This window comes from Eschrichtius robustus, chromosome 12 (assembly GCF_028021215.1).
Source record: "Eschrichtius robustus isolate mEscRob2 chromosome 12, mEscRob2.pri, whole genome shotgun sequence".
NCBI classification, from domain to species: Eukaryota; Metazoa; Chordata; class Mammalia; order Artiodactyla; family Eschrichtiidae; genus Eschrichtius; species Eschrichtius robustus.
Window position 1 is genome coordinate 15191413 of NC_090835.1, and position 22824 is coordinate 15214236.

At 37.2% G+C, this 22824-nt stretch overlaps 1 protein-coding gene across 1 annotated transcript in view; it reads right to left on the minus strand.

The window, feature by feature from the left end:
* The window catches only part of LOC137773996 (sperm-associated antigen 1-like), a 102204-nt gene extending 94285 nt beyond the window's left edge, over positions 1 to 7919 (minus strand). Inside the window, 4 exon segments of the mRNA XM_068559144.1 lie at positions 146 to 328; positions 2467 to 2521; positions 6765 to 6800; positions 7839 to 7919. Coding sequence (XP_068415245.1) covers positions 146 to 328; positions 2467 to 2521; positions 6765 to 6800; positions 7839 to 7919 — 355 coding nt within the window.
* Positions 7920 to 22824: the final 14905 nt, after the last annotated feature.

The window sequence follows — 22824 nt, forward strand, 5'->3', positions numbered from 1 at the left end:
CAAAGCCCAGTCTTCAGGGTGTTGATGGAGATTATACCTTAATAACCGTAATAGCTAACCTTAAAGATCCACCCCCCGCCCCTGCCTCCCATGATCCCAGCTTCCTGCTATTCAGACCCTTATGCAGCCTTCTCCCACACTGTACCATGGTTGGTCTGTGTGACCATAGAATACAGCAGAGATGATGGTATGTCACTTGTAAGATTAGCTTGGGTTGCCTCTCTTGCACAGCTCTTCCTGAGGGAAGCCAGCTGCCCTTTGTGAGGATACTCGAGCAGCCTATAGAGAAGGCCATATGGCAAGGAAGTGAGGTATCTGGTCTCAGGAACTATGCAAAATAATACGTGTTTGTTGTTTTAAGCTACTAAATTTAGGATTATTTTTAATGCAGTTATAGATAACTAAATTCAGATTTTAGCACCTTAGAAATGGAATGCTGCAATAACAAAAATTCTAAAATATGAGAATGACTTTGGAACGGAGGGGTGGGAAGAAGCAAGAAAAGATGTAAAGATTTTGAGGAGTGTGCTAATGAAAACTTAAAGTGCCTTGAACACAAGGATTTAAAGGAAAGTGAAGAAGATCTGATAGAAAACTGGAGTTTAGCAATACTGTTGCCTGCAGTAATGTACAAGGTAGAAAATGGCCTAAAGAGCTGGGTGATCTTGCTGAAAACTTTTCTGAGCAAAGTATTTAAAGAGTCCCTTGATTTCTCCTTGCTGCTTATAAGAAAATTTAAAAGGAGAGATAAACTAAAGGAAGGGTTGTTAAACAAGAAGAGATCATTTTCATGCTAGTTATATGATGTTAATAAATACGTAATGAAAAGAGATGACATGACAAGTTCATTAAAATATGCAAGAAGTAGGAAATTTGAACACTTATTAACATGAAGTAAATTGAATTGGTAGTTAAAGACATGTTTCCATTCCAGCAGCCCTTACCCACCCTAATTTTTTAAAGAAATTAATCCTAGATGGATTCAGATGACAATTACCAAACTATCCAGGATAACTTATTCTATGCTTATTAATTTCCTAGGGCTACTGTAATGAACTAGCACATAATATGTGGCTCAAAACAACAGAAATTTGTTTTCAGAGTTTTAGAGCTGGAACTCCCAAATCAAGATGTTGGCAAGGTTATGCTTTCTCTCTTAGCTTTTGGTGAACTTCTTTTAAAAAAATAGACTTTATCTTTTAGAGTTATATTAGATTCATGGCAAAATTGAGTGGAGGGTACAGAGATTCTCACACACCCCTTGCCCCCATAGCTTTCCCCACTATCAACATCCACCACCAGAGAGGTGCATTATTATGATTGATGAATCTGCACTGACACATCATTATCAGCCAAAGTCCATAGTTTACATTAGGGTTCACTTTTGGTGTTGTGCATTCTGTGGGTTTAGACCAATGCACAATGACATGTATCCACTGTTACAGTATCACACAGAGCAGTCTTACTGAGTTTTTAATACTCTGTGTCTATTTATTCATCACTCCCTCTTCTCTAACCCCCAGCAACCACTGATTATTTTATGGTCTCCATATTTTTGCCTTTTCCAGAATGTCGTATAGTTGAAATCATACATTATGTAGTCTTTTCATATTTGTTTCTTCCATCTAGCCATATGCATTTAAGTTTCTTCTATGTCTTTTTGTGGCTTAATAGCTCTCATTTTATTTTTTTAGCCCGGAATAATATTCCATTGTGTAAGTGTACCTAGTTTACCCATTCACCTACAGAGGAATGTCAGAGTTGATTCCAAGTTTTGACAGTTGTGAATAGAGCTGCTATGAACTTCCGTGTGTAGGAAGTAAGTTTTTAACTCCATTGGATAAATACCAAGAAGCCTGACTGCTGGACTGTATAGTAAGAGTGTGCTTAGTTTTATAAGAAGCTGCCAAATTGTCTCCCATAGTTGATGTACCATTTTGCATTCCCACTAGCAAGAATTACTCCATATCCTTGCCAGTATTTGGTGTTGTCAGTGTTTTGAATTTTGGCCATTCTAATAGGTATGTAGTGATATCTCAGTGGTGTTTTAACTTGCATTTCTTTGGTGATATATGATGTGGAGCAACGTTTTTATACGCTGATTTGTCACTGTATATCTCATTTGGTGAGGTAATTGTTAACGTGTTTGGCACATTTTTTAAATCAGGTTGTTTGTTTTCTTATTTGTGAGTTTTAAGAGTTCTTTTTATATTTTGGATAACAATCCTTTATCAGATATGTGTTTTGCAAATATTTTTTTCCCAGTCTGTGACTTGTCTTTTCACTCTCTTGACAATGTCTTTCGCAGAGCAGAAAATTTTAAATTTTATTCAAGTCCAGTTTATCAGTTATTTCTTTCACAGAGTGTACTTTTGTCGTGGCATCTAAAAAGTCATCATCAAACTCAAAGTCATTTACATTTTTTCCTATGTTATCTTCTAGGAATTTTATAGTTTTATATTTTACATTTATGCTGGAGATGGTTCATGTGAGGGCCAAATTCCTCTCCATCCACGGATGTCTAAAACAGGGGGAAAAAATTATCTTTTTCCAAAATTCAGTGGTGAGCTAAGCATAGGACAAACATTCCCATTCCAAAAGAAAGACATTTGAAGGGGGACAAAAATCACAGGTACCAGTCAAGTCTGAAACCCAGCGTGGCAAATTCCATTAGATTTCAAGGCCTGAAAATACTCCTCGTGGCTCTGTCCGTTGGGCCCCTCAGGGCAGTCCCACTCTCTGAGCCCTCCTCAGCAGCGTCCCTGTCCTCTCCCCCCACAGCAGTGGCAACCCCAATCTCTCAGTCCTTGAAAATCCCCCTGGCCTCTGAGCCACTGTTTGAGTCTTTCTTCTCTTTTCTTTAAAGATAACACGTGTTTCTTGCCGAGTAGCTCTAGCCACCCACGTCCTACCTATAGCATCCCACAAATCCAGTACCTTTCTTCATGTATTCCCATCTCTGTCCAAGCAGCATTTCTGCTGAGATAGTTGACTGCATCCCTGAGTCATATACCTAATCTCTCTAACAAACGTTTATCCAGGCACACTCTTGGTGTTTTCTCTCCACAACACATTGTGTAATTCTTCGAAATATAGATAGACTGAAAATTTTCCAAACTTTGATTACATCCACAAAGACTCTATTTCCAAATAAGATTATATTCACAGTTACTGGGGTTCGGACTTCAACATATCTTTCGGGGGGACACACTTCAATCCAGATCACATACATTTTGCATTTTTTTTCTGAGAAATTAAAAGAAGTAAAAGCTGTTTAGATTATTTTATGTCATATAATTTTATTCAAAAATCATGATCTATATCAGATTATAGAAGAAAATACTACTGATTATATAAGAAAATAAAATTTTAGCCACATTTTGCTTGTACCAGTAAATGCAAATACCAGTAATAAAGTATTAGCCAAACCAATCCAACAGTACATCTACACAACTTACAGTGCATTCTGATGAATGAGGGTTTATCACCAAACTTCAAGAATGTTATTAGTTGGGATAAAGGTTTAATTGAAGTCATGAAGAAACCCCAAATTTCAGTGATTTAAATAAATGGGAAGTTCATTTTTGTCTTATGGGAGATTCTGATCAGTTCAAGGTTGTGTCATAGGTCTTCCATGCTTGATCCATGGCTTCTGAAGTCATTCCAGTTATTGTTATTTGCAGTCAGCAGGAAGGAAGGAATGGTTATGGTCAATCCAGGGCAGGTGGTATATATGTTGGAGATAATCTGTAAGTCGCTCATAATAACTTTACTCTCATTCCATTTCCCATATTTAGTCACATAGCCCCAACTCTCTGCAAGGAAATCTTGCTTGAAATATAGGTACATGAACAAGTAAACAGGCATACAGTTTGAGAAGAATGCTTGCACCGTACAAAATGGCAAAGCGTGTTATGTCTAGAATATATAACGAAAGCAACAAAAGATTCAAGATTCCAACTAGAAAAACAAAAAATAATATGAATAGGTATTTTATAGAAGTGGAAACTCTAGGTTCTAAAATGCATAGAGAAAAAGCTAAAAATAATTTTATACACATTAGAAGGTCAAATGTGGAAAGATGGCATGACAAATGCTGTGGATTGATCCTTTCAAAATCCTTTCCACCCCCCCTTTTAATGTACTTTTCTGTATTACAGAAGCCAGAAAGCTAAAATCACATTTCCCACACTCCTTTGCAGCTAAGGTTCTGGAAACAAATTAATTTCTACCAGTAAGGTAAACACTCATGCATTTGGAAGATGAAAATATGACGAAGGACCTCTCCTTGCCCTTTTATCTGCTTTCTGCTAGCAGGAATGAGTCAAGAGCTGTGAGTAGTTTCTGCAGCTATGTCCCATTCTCTGGCATTATGAACATCCTTTGGGGATGCCAAGAAGTATTTGCATCTGTAGTAATGGTGGGACCTTCTTTCTAGTTGTAGTTTCCTGATACACAGATAGCAGGTACAACAGCTTCTTAATCTCCGTAGTTCAGGGTGGCCTCAGAGGTTGTAGCTACACTTTTAAAGGTATTTGAATATCATTCTGGTGTCATTCCTAGCAACCCAGTCTAGACTTGCTTCTGTATCCCATTCAATAATTTTTTGAAAGCATGGAAATTACCTTTGTTAAACCCCTTTCTCCTAAAGTAGAAAAATTAATTTCCATTTCTGCAACGTGACCTGTTTGAAACCACGGGCTATTGCTGAGTTTGGTAGATGATCTCATAGATTCCTACTATAGACTGATGGAGTCATTCTGGAGAGCCACTCATGAGTCCCTAGTCAAAGTCAGTATATGAATACCACATTCCAAATAATTCCGGTCCTGGGTATATAAGTCAGATACATGCTTACACAAGTTTATAAGAAGATGTTGGCAGGAATTTATTGCAGTGATGTTAGTGATGGTGCAAAGTTAGAAGCAAAATGGGTATCCATTACAGAGAAAGTGATTAAGTAAAATTCAACTTATGCTCACCTTAGAGAATTGCACAACAGTAAGAAGCAATGAACTGGGTATACCTGTACAAGTATAGGTATATTATAGAAACGTGTTGTGAACTTCAAAAGTGAGAAATGGAATAAGATCAACACTACTATTTATGAAAATGCAAAACAACAAAACAAATTTTATGAAGCATACATCAACAAAGAGATACCTATCAAATGCATTCAAAACGTTGCTTTGTTAGGGGAAAGATAATGCAAAGTGAGGAATAGGGATAAAACTGAATGAATGAAGAAAAGTGAATTAATGGTTTTGTTTATCTGTAACATAAGATTAAGCTACATGTATTTAGGATTACATTAATTCATCCCTCTATGCCTGCAGTCAAATAATTAGAATTCTACATACCCAACACAGAGCAGTTACACACTGAAACTTAGTTGTAGTATACATTGTGGTTGTCTCCATAGAATTGATGGTACCTCCCCCCTCCCCCTGCCATTGTGTAACATTCTTGTGATTAATGGGACCAGTAAAAGGGATAGGACATAAATGGCCAGTTCCAGACAGGATATTCCTGTTCACCCTAGCAACAAAGATCACTGTAGCTAACCTAAATCTAAGTGTCCTACCCTTGGCTATAAGGATGATTTCAAGTCTGATCCAACCTACAGGAAAGTCAGGATTTATGCTTGAGAACTCTAGGTCACAGATTTCTCGAAACTGCCATTGACCTTTGCAAACATAAGGGACGCCTACAAGTAAATCTGACACATTTGAGAACAAACCTAGGAGACTCGTGAGAGCAGTGGCTCTGGACTTTATATTTACATCAATCAATAAATCTCCTTAATGTTTATACGAGGTAGAGTTGAATTGTCCAGGACAGAGAGCACCCTAATTCATCCAGCAAATACACATTGCTTTCTCTCTGATTTTATTCTTTTTCTTGCTGTTTTCGTGTGTGTGCATGCTTGCCCATGAGTGTACTGGTGTATGCACACACCTATCCTTATGGCAGTAGTGTGACTGCGTAGTATGAAGAGGGTCAACCTTGACGTCTAAAGAACTGGGTCCAATATGCAGCTACATTTCCTACTGGCATTATAATTGTGAAGAAAATACTCATAGATTCTCCATGTATTCTTTAGGGGAAAAACAGACTAGTCCTAAACTATTCCATGTATACCCCAGGACCACTTTAAGTTTCAAATGAAATGACATATGTGAAAGAGTTTTTAAAATTCGCATATAACATATGATAATTATGTTATCATATAAACAATTATTATTACCTTGTATATGATGCAGTCTATAGAAGCATTTAAAAAAATGAAATCCCCAGTCTCTTCAAGTTTATCTTGTATTCTACTCAACTTCCTTCATTTTTAAAGCTGCACAAGCGAAGGACAAAATGCCGTTTTTTACTTTGAATTCCCTATCTTTTGTCAGTGTGTTTCACAACCTTCACTTCATTTAAGCATAGTTCAGTAGTAAATTTCTATATATAACTGCACTTTCAAGTTGCTTAAAGATATAACATAATTGGGTGTACCTTTAACCCAGTGGCTTAAAATCCTAAAGGAATGGTGTGCACACAACATCTTCTAGTATTAAATAGCCTGAGATCAAATAAAATGCAATGAACAATGTCTGCTCCTGCTGAACTGGAAATGTTGTTAGTGTGATACTGGGCACAAATGACAGTGCTACCTCAAGAAACATAATGAGAGATTTTGTCAAGCCAAACCTTTTTAAATGTTTGAACTCCATAAAAACCTCCAGGCATGACAGATTAAATGTAATGCTTACCTCTGATTCTGAGCTGCAACTTGTATCATCTAATTCCTATAAATAAGAACAGATGTGCTGTTAGAAGGTTTTGATTTGTGTTTTTATCTTTCAAAACCCATCTAGCATAGTGAGGTTTTTCCACTTGGGGGATGGTGAAGGAGCTTTGTTTTCTCGTTCAAGCATGTCAGAAACAGGAAAATAAGTCTCACTCATCTACATCCTATTAAAAGAGAGGCTCAACACAATTTACAGAGTTGGATGTGTGCTTTAAAGATGGATGAAAAGAGACTGAGCTATTCAAATACATCTTCAAATATTTAGAGTAGCAGGAGAAAAACATTACTTTAGCAAATTTTGAAACTTAACAATTATGAGTTTCAGCTTGTATTTATGTTATACCAGCAGCAACTTGAGAAGTCAGTAAGCACCTAGAATAAATAAACAGGGTAAAGATACTTCAGGCATCCCATTTCTAGGCAAGCTTGCTACTCCTATAAATCACACACCCTCTGCTTTAAGGATATATGTTGCTATTTTTTAATAGGGCAATTTCTTCAGCAAAACATAGTAGTCTCAACTTTAACACATATAAAAAAATATAATTTACAAGTTTCGCATTTTCATTTCTGCTGATGACAGTTTCATAAGAGCCTCACAAATCTAATTAAACAGAAGAGCCTCACAAATCTAATCTAATTAGCCTCACAAATCTAATTAGACACACATTTGAATATATTCACATGACAATGATATGAAAAGGATGATGATAATACTTTTCACTTACAGTGAACCAAGAAACTCAGAATAATGCAGTAAAGCTTGCATAGTATCAAGAAGTAACATGGACTCTGTTAGACTTAATAGCTGCATGTAATAAAACAATATATGGAGGTCTTTTAAGTGATGTTTTTCTGAATAATCGTATTTATAGACTAATTATAACCCACATATTAAAATTATGAGGGAGAAAATATCCAGCTCTCTTCACATGCCACAATAAGTGAAAAGCAAAAATAGTCAACTTACATGGATTGTCTCCCTACTCTGAAACAAAATGACTTTTAAAAAAATTGAAGATCTCTAGCCTCTCACCCGCAACTCAGTGGTAGCTTCTCCCCGGCTCTCCTGACCAGACGTAAACGTGGAGGGCGCGCTGCTCACCCAACGCACCATGACGTTTGCGACCTGACTCAGAGCTTTGCCATCCCTCTGTCAGGAGGTAGAGGCTAATTCCCTCCCTTGAAGCTGGGGAGCCTTGTGGCTCAATTATAGCCAGCAGAAGACATCAAAAGTGACAGAGCATGACTTCCAAGGTGATGCAGCTTCTGTGTCATCAATGAGGACACTCACCTTCGGAGCCCTGAGTCACCGTAGAAGAAGTCCAACTATCCTGAATCCTCAAAGCTGCAAGGAAGCCCCACTGTCTGGACAGTGGCCCTAAATTTCAAGTCCTCCCCATCCGGACTTCAGATCTCCGTGTGGACGAAAGGCTCTAGGTGCTCCAGCCAGGCATCAGGGCCGTGCCTCTGAGGTGGGAGAGCCAACTTCAGGACACTGGTCCACAAGAGACCTCCCAGCTCCACGTAATACCAAACGGCAAAAATCTCTCAGAGATCTCCATCTCAACATCAAGACCCAGCATCACTCAATGACCAGCAAGCTACAGTGCTGAACACCCTATGCCAAACAACTAGCAAGACAGGAACACAGCCCCATCCATTAGCAGAGAGGCTGCCTAAAATCATAATAAGGCCACAGACACCCCAAAATACACCACAAGACGTGGACGTGCCCACCAGAAAGACAAGATCCAGCCTCATCCACCAGAACTCAGGCACTAGTTCCCTACACCAGGAAGCCTTCACAACCCACAGAACCAACCTTAGCCACTGGGGACAGATACCAAAAACAACGGGAACTACGAACCTGCAGCCTGTGAAAAGGAGACCCCAAACACAGTAAGATAAGCAAAATGAGACAACAGAAAAACACACAGCAGATGAAGGAACAGGGTCAAAACACACCAGACTTAACAAATGAGGAGGAAATAGGTAGTCTACCTGAAAAAGAATTCAGAATAATGATAGTAAGGATGATCCAAAATCTGGGAAATAGAATAGACAAAATGCAAGAAACATTTAACAAGGACGTAGAAGAACTAAAGAGGAACCAAGCAACGATGAAAAACACAATAAATGAAATTAAAAATACTCTAGATGGGATCAATAGCAGAATAACTGAGGCAGAAGAAAGGATAAGTGACCTGGAAGATAAAATGGTGGAAATAACTACTGCAGAGCAGGATAAAGAAAAAAGAATGAAAAGAACTGAGGACAGTCTCAGAGAACTCTGGGACAACATTAAACGCACCAACATTCGAATTATAGGGGTCCCAGAAGAAGAAGAGAAAAAGAAAAGGGACTGAGAAAATATTTGAAGAGATTATAGTTGAAAACTTCCCTAATATGGGAAAGGAAATAGTTAACCAAGTCCTGGAAGCACAGAGAGTCCCATACAGGATAAACCCAAGGAGAAACACGCCAAGACACATATTAATCAAACTGTCAAAAATTAAATATAAGGAAAACATATTAAAGGCAGCAAGGGAAAAAAAACAAATAACACACAAGGGAATCCCCATAAGGTTAACATCTGATCTTTCAGCAGAAACTCTGCAAGCCAGAAGGGAGTGGCAGGATATACTTAAAGTGATGAAGGAGAAAAACCTACAACCAAGATTACTCTACCCAGCAAGGATCTCATTCAGATTCGATGGAGAAATTAAAACCTTTACAGACAAGCAAAAGCTGAGAGAGTTCAGCACCACCAAACCAGCTTTACAACAAATGCTAAAGGAACTTCTCTAGGCAAGAAACACAAGAGAAGGAAAACACCTACAATAACAAACCCAAAACATTTAAGAAAATGGGAATAGGAACATACATATCGATAATTACCTTGAATGTAAATGGATTAAATGCTCCCACCAAAAGACACAGGCTGGCTGAATGGATACAAAAACAAGACCCATATATATGCTGTCTACAAGAGACCCACTTCAGACCTAGAGACACATACAGACTGAAAGTGAGGGGATGGAAAAAGATATTCCATGCAAATGGAAATCAAAAGAAAGCTGGAGTAGCAATTCTCATATCAGACAAAATAGACTTTAAAATAAAGACTATTACAAGAGACAAAGAAGGACACTATATAATGATCAAGGGATCGATCCAAGAGGAAGCTATAACAATTGTAAATATTTATGCACCCAACATAGGAGCACCTCAATACATAAGGCAAATACTAACAGCCATAAAAGGGGAAATCGACAGCAACACAATCATAGTAGGGGACTTTAACACCCCACTTTCACCAATGGACAGATCATCCAAAATGAAAATAAATAAGGAAACACAAGCTTTAAATGATACATTAAACAAGATGGACTTAATTGATATTTATAGGACATTCCACCCAAAAACAACAGAATACACATTTTTCTCAAGTGCTCATGCAACATTCTCCAGGATAGATCATATCTTGGATCACAAATCAAGCCTTGGTAAATTTAAGAAAATTGAAATTGTATCAAGTATCTTTTCCGACCACAACGCTATGAGACTAGATATCAATTACAGAAAAAGATCTGTAAAAAATACAAACACATGGAGGCTACACAATACACTACTTAATAACGAAGTGATCACTGAAGAAATCAAAGGGGGAATCAAAAAATACCTAGAAACAAATGACAATGGAGATACGACGACCCAAAACCTATGGGATGCAGCAAAAGCAGTGCTAAGAGGGAAGTTTATAGCAATACAAGCCTACCTCAAGAAACAGGAAACATCTCGAATAAACAACCTAACCTTGCACCTAAAGCAATTAGAGAAAGAAGAACAAAAAACCCCCAAAGCCAGCAGAAGGAAAGAAATCATAAAGATTAGGTCAGAAATAAATGAAAAAGAAATGAAGGAAACAATAGCAAAAATCAATGAAACTAAAAGCTGGTTCTTTGAGAAGATAAACAAAATTGATAAACCATTAGCCAGACTCATCAAGAGAAAAAGGGAGAAGACTCAAATCAATAGAATTAGAAATGAAAAAGGAGAAGTAACCACTGACACTGCAGAAATACAAACGATCATGAGAGATTACTACAAGCAACTCTATGCCAATAAAATGGACAACCTGGAAGAAATGGACAGATTCTTAGAAATGCACAAACTGCCGAGACTGAACCAGGAAGAAATAGAAAATATGAACAGACCAATCACAAGCACTGAAATTGAAACTGTGATTAAAAACCTTCCAACAAACAAAAGCCCAGGACCAGATGGCTTCACAGGCGAATTCTATCAAACATTTAGAGAAGAGCTAACACCTATCCTTCTCAAACTCTTCCAAAATATTGCAGAGGGAGGAACACTCCCAAACTCATTCTACGAGGCCACCATCACCCTGATACCAAAACCAGACAAAGATGTCACAAAGAAAGAAAACTACAGGCCAATATCACTGATGAACATAGATGCAAAAATCCTCAACAAAATACTAGCAAACAGAATCCAACAGCACATTAAAAGGATCATACACCATGATCAAGTGGGGTTTATCCCAGGAATGCAAGGATTCTTCAACATACGCAAATCAATCAATGTGATACACCATATTAACAAATTGAAGGAGAAAAACCATATGATCATCTCAATAGATGCAGAGAAAGCTTTCGACAAAATTCAACACCCATTTATGATAAAAGCCCTGCAGAAAGTAGGCATAGAGGGAACTTTCCTCAACATAATAAAGGCCATATATGACAAACCCACAGCCAACATTGTCCTCAATGGTGAACAACTGAAACCATTTCCACTAAGATCAGGAACAAGACAACAAGGTTGCCCACTCTCACCACTATTATTCAACATAGTTTTGGAAGTGTTAGCCACAGCAATCAGAGAAGACAAAGAAATAAAAGGAATCCAAATCGGAAAAGAAGAAGTAAAGCTGTCACTATTTGCAGATGACATGATACTATACATAGAGAATCCTAAAGATGCTACCAGAAAACTCCTAGAGCTAATCAATGAATTTGGTAAAGTAGCAGGATACAAAATAAATGCACAGAAATCTCTTGCATTTCTATACACCAATGACGAAAAATCTGAAAGTGAAATTAAGAAAACACTCCCGTTTACCATTGCAACAAAAAGAATAAAATATCTAGGAATAAACCTACCTAAGGAGACAGAAGACCTGTATACAGAAAATTATAAGACACTGATGAAAGAAATTAAAGATGATACAAATAGATGGAGATATATAGCATGTTCCTGGATTGGAAGAATCAACATTGTGTAAATGACTCTACTACCCAAAGCAATCTACAGATTCCATGCAATCCCTATCAAACTACCAATGGCATTTTTCACAGAACTAGAACAAAAAATTTCACAATTTGTATGGAAACACAAAAGACCCCGAATAGCCAAAGCAATCTTGAGAACGAAAAATGGAGCTGGGGGAATCAGGCTCCCTGACTTCAGACTATATTACAAAGCTTCAGTAATCAAGACAGTTTCGTACTGGCACAAAAACAGAAATATAGATCAATGGAACAGGATAGAAAGCCCAGAGATAAACCCACACACATATGGTCACCTTATCTTTGATAAAGGAGGCAAGCATATACAGTGGAGAAAAGACAGCCTCTTCAATAAGTGGTGCTGGGAAAATTGGACAGGTACATGTAAAAGTATGAAATTAGAACACTCCCTGACACCATGCACAAAAATAAACTCAAAATGGATTAAAGACCTAAGTGTAAGGGCAGACACTATCAAAGTCTTAGAGGAAAACATAGGCAGAACACTCTATGACATACATCACAGCAAGATTCTTTTTGACCCAGCTCCCAGAGAAATGGAAATAAGAACACAAATAAACAAATGGGACCTAATGAAACTTAAAAGCTTTTGCACAGCAAAGGAAACCATAAACAAGACCAAAAGACAACCCTCAGAATGGGAGAAAATATTTGCAAATGAAGCAACTGACAAAGGATTAATCTCCAAGATTTACAAGCAGCTCATGCAGCTCAATAACAAAAAAACGAACAACCCAATCCAAAAATGGGCAGAAGACCTAAATAGACATTTCTCCAAAGAAGATATACAGATGGCCTACAGACACATGAAAGAATGCTCAACATCATTAATCATTAGAGAAATGCAAATCAAAACTACAATGAGATATCATCTCACACCGGTCAGAATGGCCATCATCAAAAAATCTAGAGACAATAAATGCTGGAGAGGGTGTGGAGGAAAGGGAACACTCTTGCACTGTTGGTGGGAATGTAAATTGATACAGCCACTATGGAGAACAGTATGGAGGTTCCTTAAAAAACTACAAAAAGAACTACCATACGACCCAGCAATCCCACTACTGGGCATATACCCTGAGAAAACCATAGGTCAAAAAGAGTCATGTACCAAAATGTTCATTGCAGCTCTATTTACAATAGCCAGGACATGGAAGCAACCTAAATGTCCATCGACAGATGAATGGATACAGAAGATGTGGCACATATATACAATGGAATATTACTCAGCCATAAAAAGAAATGAAATGGAGGTATTTGTAATGAGGTGGATGGAGTTAGAGTCTGTCATACAGAGTGAAGTAAGTCAGAAAGAGAAAAACAAATACAGTATGCTAACACATATATACGGAATCTAAGGGAAAAAAAAAAGGCCATGAAGAACCTAGTGGCAAGACGGGAATAAAGACACAGACCTACTAGAGAACAGACTTGAGGATATGGGGAGGGGGTGGGGTGAGATGTGACAGGGTAATAGAGTGTCATGGACATATATACACTACCAAATGTAAAATAGATAACTAGTGGGAAGCAGCCGCATAGCACAGGGAGATCAGCTCGGTGCTTTGTGACCACCTAGAGGGGTGGGATGGGGAGGGTGGGAGGGAGGGAGATGCAAGAGGGAAGAGAAATGGGAACATATTGTATATGTATAACTGATTCACTTTGTTATAAAGCAGAAGCTAACACACCATTGTAAGGCAATTATACTTCAATAAAGATGTTTAAAAAAAAAAATTGAAGTATAGTTGATTTATGGTATTATTTTAGTTTCAGGTGTACAACATAGTGATTCAATGTCTTCATAGATTATACTCCATTTAAAGTTATTACAAAATAGTGGTTTATACTTCTCTGTGCTGTCAACAGATCTTCGTAGCTTACCTATTTTATATATAGTAATCTATACCTCTTAATCCCATACCCCTATCTTGCACCCCCTTCTCCTCCCCACTGTTAACCACTAGTTTGTTATCTACATCTCTGAGTCTGTTTCTGTTTTGTTATATATATTCATTTGTTTTATTTTTTAGGTTCCACATATAAGTGATAACATAGAGTATTTGTCTTTGGCTTATTTCACTAAGCATAACAAAATGACTTTTTAACATTACATTTTTTTAAATGAAATCACCAGTTTCGTTTGGTACTATGCAAATACCACTTTTGACTACATATATATACATGCTACTGAAAATTTTATATTTTTTAAATAGTACGAAACCAAGAATATAGGTAAAATATATAAGCAGAAAGTAAAAATCCATTTATTGTTATTGTTATTTACATTTGACCTCATCGTGAGAGAGTTAAAATCTGTTTTGAATGATAGTGAGGAAAACAAGGAAGGTAAACAATTCAGATCACCAGTAAATATATTTGATTTTATTTTAATAGTTCCTATTATTTTGGGGTAGCAGTATTACAGAAAGCATAAGATTGAACAGTCACTTTCTCAGGACAGTGTTATGAGATGATTAATTAGATGTTTCATACCATCCATAATGATAAGAACTATAAACCATATTTCTGCCATCTTTGAAACCCTAGTTCCATGCAAAGTGAACAACAATTACTAATTACTTCAGAAATATTTGCTAAATGAGTTTAAACACAAATGTAAATTAGAACTGCCAACACACAGCATGTGATGGTCAAGAGTGTGGCCTTAGGCATTAAAGGGACATGAGTCTGAGCCCATTTAACAGCTGTGTGACTTTTGGCAAATTTTCTAAGTGCTTAAATATGAGTTTACCTATCTATTGGGCTCATACCATCTACCACATAGTATTGCTAGGAATATAAAATAAGGTAATACATTTAAAGTGCTTTGTACTGTAGACTGCAATAAATGCTAGCCATAATTAAGAGTAATCACTATTATTGGTAAGTCAGCCCTGAATTGTCCTCCAATAATCCTATTAGATTGATTTTTGGATTCAATTATTAATGTTATCACTCATTTAAGTCTGGATTTCAACACAGGGGAGGTTTGTCTTGAAAAGAGGACGATTATGTGATAAAGTAAAAGAAAAACCTCATTACATAGTTGCATAGTCATAGATTTTGGTTTAGATCCAGAAAACAGCAATTGTATGGGGTCAATAAAATAATACCTTCCTTTGAAAGAACATTGACTGATTTCTCTTTGATCTGCTACTTAAAAAGTGGCAGTCCCCATATCAAAGGCCAGAAGTGACATTGTTTCACTTTTTCATACATATTTTTAACTTTTACTAAAAAATATGTAGTAGTCCCATCTGCTTATGACACTTTTATACAAACAGGATGCTGCTTCCTGACTGTTCTCTGTGAGTTCACAATCTGAGTAACCCTAACTCAACATACAAGCATATGCTCTTCAGAGAAACCGTGAGAGACACAGGCAATGGAAGAGATATTTTAGGATTAAAAGCAACAATATTAATGGAATCATCTTTAAAAATATGAAATAGATCAGTGCGTATAAGATGCATCTTTTAGAACCCCTTATAATATAAGACAAATCCATCAGTCAAAACTTATTCTCCATATACTAGCCGATGTTAACAAAAACGAACTAAGGGAAAAGGCAAGAAAAATTTTAAGTGAGGATTTACCTTCTTTTCCTCTTCTAAATATGCTTCAGTAAACATTTATCTCTTTTGTCCTTGTGTGCAATACTCAATGACTGGAAAAGGGAGACCTATTAATCTGAAGAAGAAATAGAGATGGGGTGGGGAAGCCTGATCTCTTCTTCCATGTACATATTATGAGCAATGAGCAGTAAAATTAAATCTTATTCTATACAGGAGAAATGATAATCAGCAAACAGTAGTGTCTTTTGGGTGTGAGGTGAAAACGAAAATGAGGCCATTAGAATAGAATAGTTTGAGAATAGTTCCACAGATCCCAAAAAAAAAAAAAAAACCATCATGAAAACTACATTGTAGCAATTTGGAGAAACTTATATTTTTAGTTGGTTTGCAAACATTTCACAAAAATCATAGTTAAAGTTTCATCTTGAGATTACACACATATATGCATTTTTTCCCACCCAAGGCAGGCAGAATTCTCCATCAAGATTAGTTTCCTCTGAGGCAAACTTGTGACAAGGAGGCTAAAAATTGCATGGAATGCTCTGATGTTGCTAGTTTGAGTCGACAGAACTGAAATTATCAAGAATTGTGTACACTCTCATGCTTTCAGAATTAGACACTTTTATTTATGGTGTTATTTTTTTTTGAGGGAGCGTGCGTTTTCAATAAATAATTAAAACATTTCTTCTACAACTTATCCTTCTGTTTCTGGGAAAAAAATATTACTAGAAAACAAATGGCACTTATATATTTTACCTCGGAGCTACAGGGGGAAAAGTAAATAGAAAATAAGGAAAAGCTAGGTCTTTGCCACCTTTAAAAAAGATGAAAACTGTCACTTTCCCTGGTCATCCAATAGTTTATTTTTTTATGGGCAATGTTCTAAAATGTGTACATACTGTGTTGTCTAGGATACCTGCTAATTTTATTTCCATTTGCCATTTACTAACCCCTTGAAATCTAACTTGATCACTATAACTCCATATACTCTTTATTTTATAGCTTCACTGAGGTATAATTGACATACAAAAAACTGCATGTATTTAAAGTGTACAAGTCGATGAATTTTGTCATATGTTTAAATCCATGAAATCACCACAACTATTCGAGCAAACATATCCACCACCCCAACAGATTTTTTCATGCCCTTGTTACAATCTATTCGACTCTCTCCAGGCAATCATTGATCTGCTTCCAGTCAATAGAGATTAGTTAACTTTACAGAATTTTCATAAATTGAATCATACAGTATTTTTTTTTAGTCTGGTATATTCCAGCACAGTTATTTTGAGATCAGTCCATGTTGTTTCATGGATTAATCATTGCTTAGTCCATTCCTTTTTTATTGCAGAGCAATATTCCATTGCATGGATATCCTACAATTTGTTATTCCATTCACTTATTGATAGATATTTCTGTTGTTTCTTCCTCTCAGTGTAATCAGAAGCCAATATTTTACAAAGTCTAATAGCTCGTTTCCAGTCTTCATCTTCTTAGACCATAGCATCTGGTACTCTTAACCACACACTTGTGTTTTGAGCCTTCCCTTTCTGAGGCCTGTACTATTGCCATTCTGTTTCCTGCATTTCTAATAGGTTGTCCTGTGTTCTTCCTGGCAAGCCTTCTTTTTCTAACTTCCAGAGGAAGGCCATCCTGCTCACTGCCCTTATTTCTCACTCTGAACTTCCTTTTATTAAAGAATCAGGTACTCCCAGGATTTCACTGATCTCGTCATGTGGATGACTCCTTGAATCTGAATTTCCAGTTTCAGCTGTTTCTCTTGGTTTCAAGACGTCATCTTGTTTCCCTTTGAAAAATGGCCTTTAATTCACATCACGCTATGGAAATTGCACTTGCAGAGGTAGCTGATGGTGAACTCAATGGCTTTTCTCTTTCTTCATCCTCTTTGTCAAATATCCCAGGCTCAGCATTTGAATTAATCTTCCCTTTATCCTTTTCTATATCTCATGTGACCAACCAGTCTCAAATCATAATCTCCTTTGAAATTTGTGTCTGTATCATTCCTTTTTCTCAATTTTTATACCTCCCACTCTTTTGCGAAATAACAAAACCTCATGATTTTTTTGTTGTTCCCCCATCTCTCATCTTCCTTTCCAGTCTCCTCTGCTTATTGCTATAGAACCTCCCCAAACACAACTTTATTTTGTGTTCCTTGACCCACAAGTCTTTTGTGGATCTCAGTTGCTTCCTATATCAAAAAATTAGCTTCTTTTACCAATAATCTAGGAGCCACCCTACCTAGCAAGTCACTTTCTCACTTTTCCCCAATTAATACCTCCCTTCTCCAACTGGCAGCCGCCTTATCTCTGTACATTCTTTACTGTATTTGTTCAGACCATTTCACCTGCTCTGAAGATTGACACTGCGGGGTCTAGAGTCAGGTTTACCAGGCTAGCATTCTGGCCCTACTAATTGCTGTTGATGTTGCTTTGGATGATGCTGTCTTCTTTATATCCACAAAGTAGGGTTGTGAAGATTAAGGAGATAATTTGTAAAAAGCTCAAGCATATATTAAGTGACCAACAAATGTTAGCTATTATGATTAGGTAAATCCTATTTATTTTCAGAGACTAGCTCAAATGTCAAAGAACAAATCGACGTAAACCTAATGGCAGTTTAGGGCAGTGTTTAAAAGTATTGGCTCCTGAGATTGACTCACTGGATTAAAAATCTAGTTTTACCATTCTCTATCCATGTGGCCAGGGAAAATTCTTCAGATGTCTGTGCCTCAGTTTCCTTATTCATCAAAGGGAGATGATATTAGTATTCACTTCTTAGGGTTTTTCTTTCCTTTATTTTCCCCCTCAACACCATTTATTGAAGACTGTCTTTTCCCCATTGTATACTCTTGGCTCCTTTGACATAAATTGACCATATATGCTTTTGTATATATGCATATATGGTTTATTTCTGGGCTCTCTATTCTGTTTCATTAATCTATGTGTCTGTTTTTATGCCAAAACCATACTGTTTCAATTGCTCTACCTTTGTTATATAGTTTGAAATCAGGAAGTTTGATGCTTCCAGTTTTGTTCTGTGTTCTCAAGGTTGCTTTGGTTATTCGGGGCTATTTGTGCTTCCATACAAATTTTAGGATTGTTTGTTTTGTTTCTGCAAAAAATGCCATAGAAATTTTGATAAGGATTGCCTTGAATCTGTAGATTGCTTTGGGTACTATGGACATTTTAACAATATTAATTTTTTCCAGAATATCTTTCTACTTATTTGTGTCTTCTTCAGTTTCTTTCACCAGTGCCTTACAGTTTTCAGTGTATAGGTCTTTCACATTCTTGGTTAAATTTAGGGTTTTTCTGGAGAAAAAAATAAGATCACCCCTGGGAGGAATTGAGAAAAGTTCCTGACACTATGCTCATTGCTTACTCCAAATTTTATTTCTTATGAGACTCAGGTTTATGGTAGTTTCTGGGCTTATGTTTCTGTGGGATATATTTATCATTAAACTGTATCTAATTTTTATGTAAATTGGATTGATTTTTCCCTTTGCCCTGCAACAGTGAAAGACATATAAAAACAGAATTTTTTCTAACTATGGATTCAGCCCTGAGTTAGATGTATCTGTACCACAGAAAAGCCTATTCCCTGCATGGATTCCTGTTAGTGGTTCAGAGTAAACATCTGGTAAACATTCATTTTTATGTGACGGTCTCTTAGTGTTGCATTAATTTTATTCAACTTTTTACATGCCTGATCCTAATAACCTTCTAGAACAGGGTCACCAAACTACAAGCCACAGACCAAATCTGGCCCACTGCCTGACTTTATAAGTAAAGTTTAAATGGAAGACAGCCAAGCTCATTCATTTGCATATTGTCTATGACTGCTTTCACTCTAGAAAAACAGAGAAGAGTAGTTGTGACAGAGACCATTTGGCCTGCAAAGCCTAAAATATTTACTACCTGGCCCTTACAGAAAAAGTTTGCTAACCCTTGTTCTATAAGACATTAATTTCTTCCCTAGTGAGGAGGGATGTTCATTTAACAAAAATTGCCAGATGTAGATGTCAGTGGCTCAAATTTTCTTATTACTTCGATATCTGTCCCTACTGTGAATATATGCACTCGAATATGCTGAGTGTTTAGCTTGCATTTATACCTGCCTCAAACAAGCCGATTAGTATTTTAATTAATTAATTTTATTTTTGGCTGTGTTGGGTCTTCTTTGCTGCGCCCGGGCTTTCTCTAGTTGCGGCGAGCGGGGACTACTCTTCGTTGCGGTGCATGGACTTCTCATCGCGGTGGCTTCTCTTGTTGCGGAGCACAGGCTCTAGGCACACGGCCTCAGTAGTTGTGGCACTCGGGCTCAGTAGTTGTGGCTCGTGGCTTCTAGATTGCCAGCTCAGTAGTTGTGGCACACAGGCTTAGTTGCTCTGCGCATGTGGGATCTTCCCGGACCAGGGCTCGAACCTGTGTCCCCTGCCTTGGCAGGTGGATTCTTAACCACTGCGCCACCAGGGAAGCCCCCGATTAATTTTTTAAAAAAAGCTCATTCAGTCAATTTTTAATATTTTTTAAAAATCAAGGAAACTATTTCTCTGGCAGCAGGTAGTAAAATAAATGGTTGAATGAAAATGTTTTACTGGTTGCTGTCAAGTGCAGAAACAACCTTAGAGTGAGCTATACTAGCTATTAACATTTATACTAAATTATTTTTAATGATCCGTAAAGTCAAATGGGTAGTAAAGCAAATCAGAATTATTAGGCATTCGTGTCCCCAAGATATTTTTAACCATCTCTCACAGCTCTCCCCAACTCAATGCATACTCCCACCATCCTGAACATCAGAACAGTTGTCATTTTCATATCTTCACTAAAGTCATTTCTCTGCTTGAAATTCCCTTCTGCCTAACACCATTTTTATCCCTAAAGCACACTATTGATAAAATCCCCATTCAAATATCATTCACTCCATGATATTTTTCTACGATTTCAGCCAATATTATATTTATGCTACTCATTTGTATTTTGTGCTGAAGAAACTAGTGTACATGGTTCTTTTCAATGATTACATTGTAAATTCCCTGAGGGCAAAAAACATATATTTTAGGCATCTGTGGAATTTAAACACCAGGAGCCTAATTCTAGAACTCGTGCTTATAATCCTCTGAATAACCCTGAAGACTGGGAAAGAAATAAGGAGAGCCTAATTGTTTCCAGATTAGGGGAGCTGAGAGATATAAGAAATAACTAAGAAGTAAAAATTTTGATATAGGGAACAGTATTGGGAGGAAATCACTATGTAGCTTCCCAATTAGTAGAAATCTCCCTAAAACTATTTAGACATCATTGTAGAGAAGCTGATGAAGACATCTGCTCAGTGTTTAACAACTGACATATCAGTAAATATGATTGTTAGACTCCATTCAGTCTTATATGTCAACAACTTTATGTAAAATGTTGATAATTTTCTCTATGAACGTGAGTTTAGTATTAGCCGAGTAATTTAAAAAATACAGCTGGAGTAAAATAGAGATATAAAGACTTGTTCCTGAGAAAACATTACACATTCAGAGCTCTTACCATGTCTCCTCTCATCCAGGCCAATATTTTCAACTTAAGTTAAAAATTGAGAATATATGCATATACATACACATATATATTAATGTTATGGGATATACATATATACATATATCATGGGATCCCACATATGTAATATATGTATGTATGTATAACCCATAAAATGCATTCTTTAGAAGTAGTTACTTAAAAATGCTAAGTGAAATAACACCAGTATCATGCATGATGCCACCATGTTGATAACCACTGTTAATACTTTGGTAGAGATATGCACACTGTTCCCTGTTTCAGTAGCACTGTCCCCTCCCAAAGTTTCCATAGAGATCTGAACAGGAGTGAGAGAGAGCCCAGATCATCATGCTTTCCTAGTAACACCATCCTTCCTTCTCCTCCAACTCACATTTGCTGTTCCACCACCATCTGCCTCTCAGACCAGACCTCATGTGATCATGTCCCACACGTCTGTTTGTTAGTGACTGCAAGACTCCTTTGCCAGCAGGGCTCTTTTCCCTATATAGTGCTGAAGATCTCAGTCTGACCCACCTCCTACTTTCCTTGACTCCTAAAGCTGTTCTGATCTTGCTCGGCCGTGTGGACTTCATGGCTCCAGCAAATTAACTCATGTTTTCAGTCTTTTTCCTGAGCCATCCCCTTAACCATTTAGCTGGAATTGAATCCTAGCTCTTTCTTAAGGACATGGCTTCCCCATGACCTTCTTTAAGCTGTGACAGTTTTCTCTCCCATAATCCTTGTTAATTCTGAGTCTTAAGGTAGGATAGACCACCTTTGCTCTTCAAAGCTTCTTTCAGATTATGATTTATCTCTGTTCCCTAAAATACCCAGCTTTGTAGCTCATGTCATCATATTCTACCATCTGCCTCCCTTCCATGTTCTAGACAATGATACCCCCTTGAATCCTCTATTCCACATTCCTGAAGATTTTGGTGTATGAACCACTGCTACTCTTTCCATTCCAACTTTTGTGATAATTCTTGGTGACTTTAATAATAATCTGAGCAGTTCTTCCAGGAATCCGGCTTCTCATACCCTTCATTCTTCAATAATCTTGTCATTCACACTATCTCCGCCACCTACTCTCATGGTCATAGTCTAGATATTTTCATTTTTAATAACTATACCTCCTCTATAATCTTAGTTTCAATTGTTGCATTTTCCACTTATTAAATCATTATCTCTCCAGCTGCAATAATCTGTCAATCTCTCAGGACTTCTCTATTGATCCTAGTGCTTTTTACTCTTACAAGATGAAACAATACAATCTCTCATTTGCATGAACCCTGAATGCCTTTATCAATCCCTGTTTCTCCTTTCTGTTCCCATCCCTTTCCTGATCTTCAGCTGACAACCTTGCTTCCTTCTTTTACCGAGAAAATAGAACTACATAGAAGAGTACTCCAGTTGCACCAATAACCACAACCACCAGTCTGCCTCTATCTATGGCCTGCATCCTCTATATTTAGTGCCACTGTTATTATGTATCATCCATCGGTAGTCCCAGTAAAGACCAACCGCTTCACTTCTGCAAAGGAGCCCAG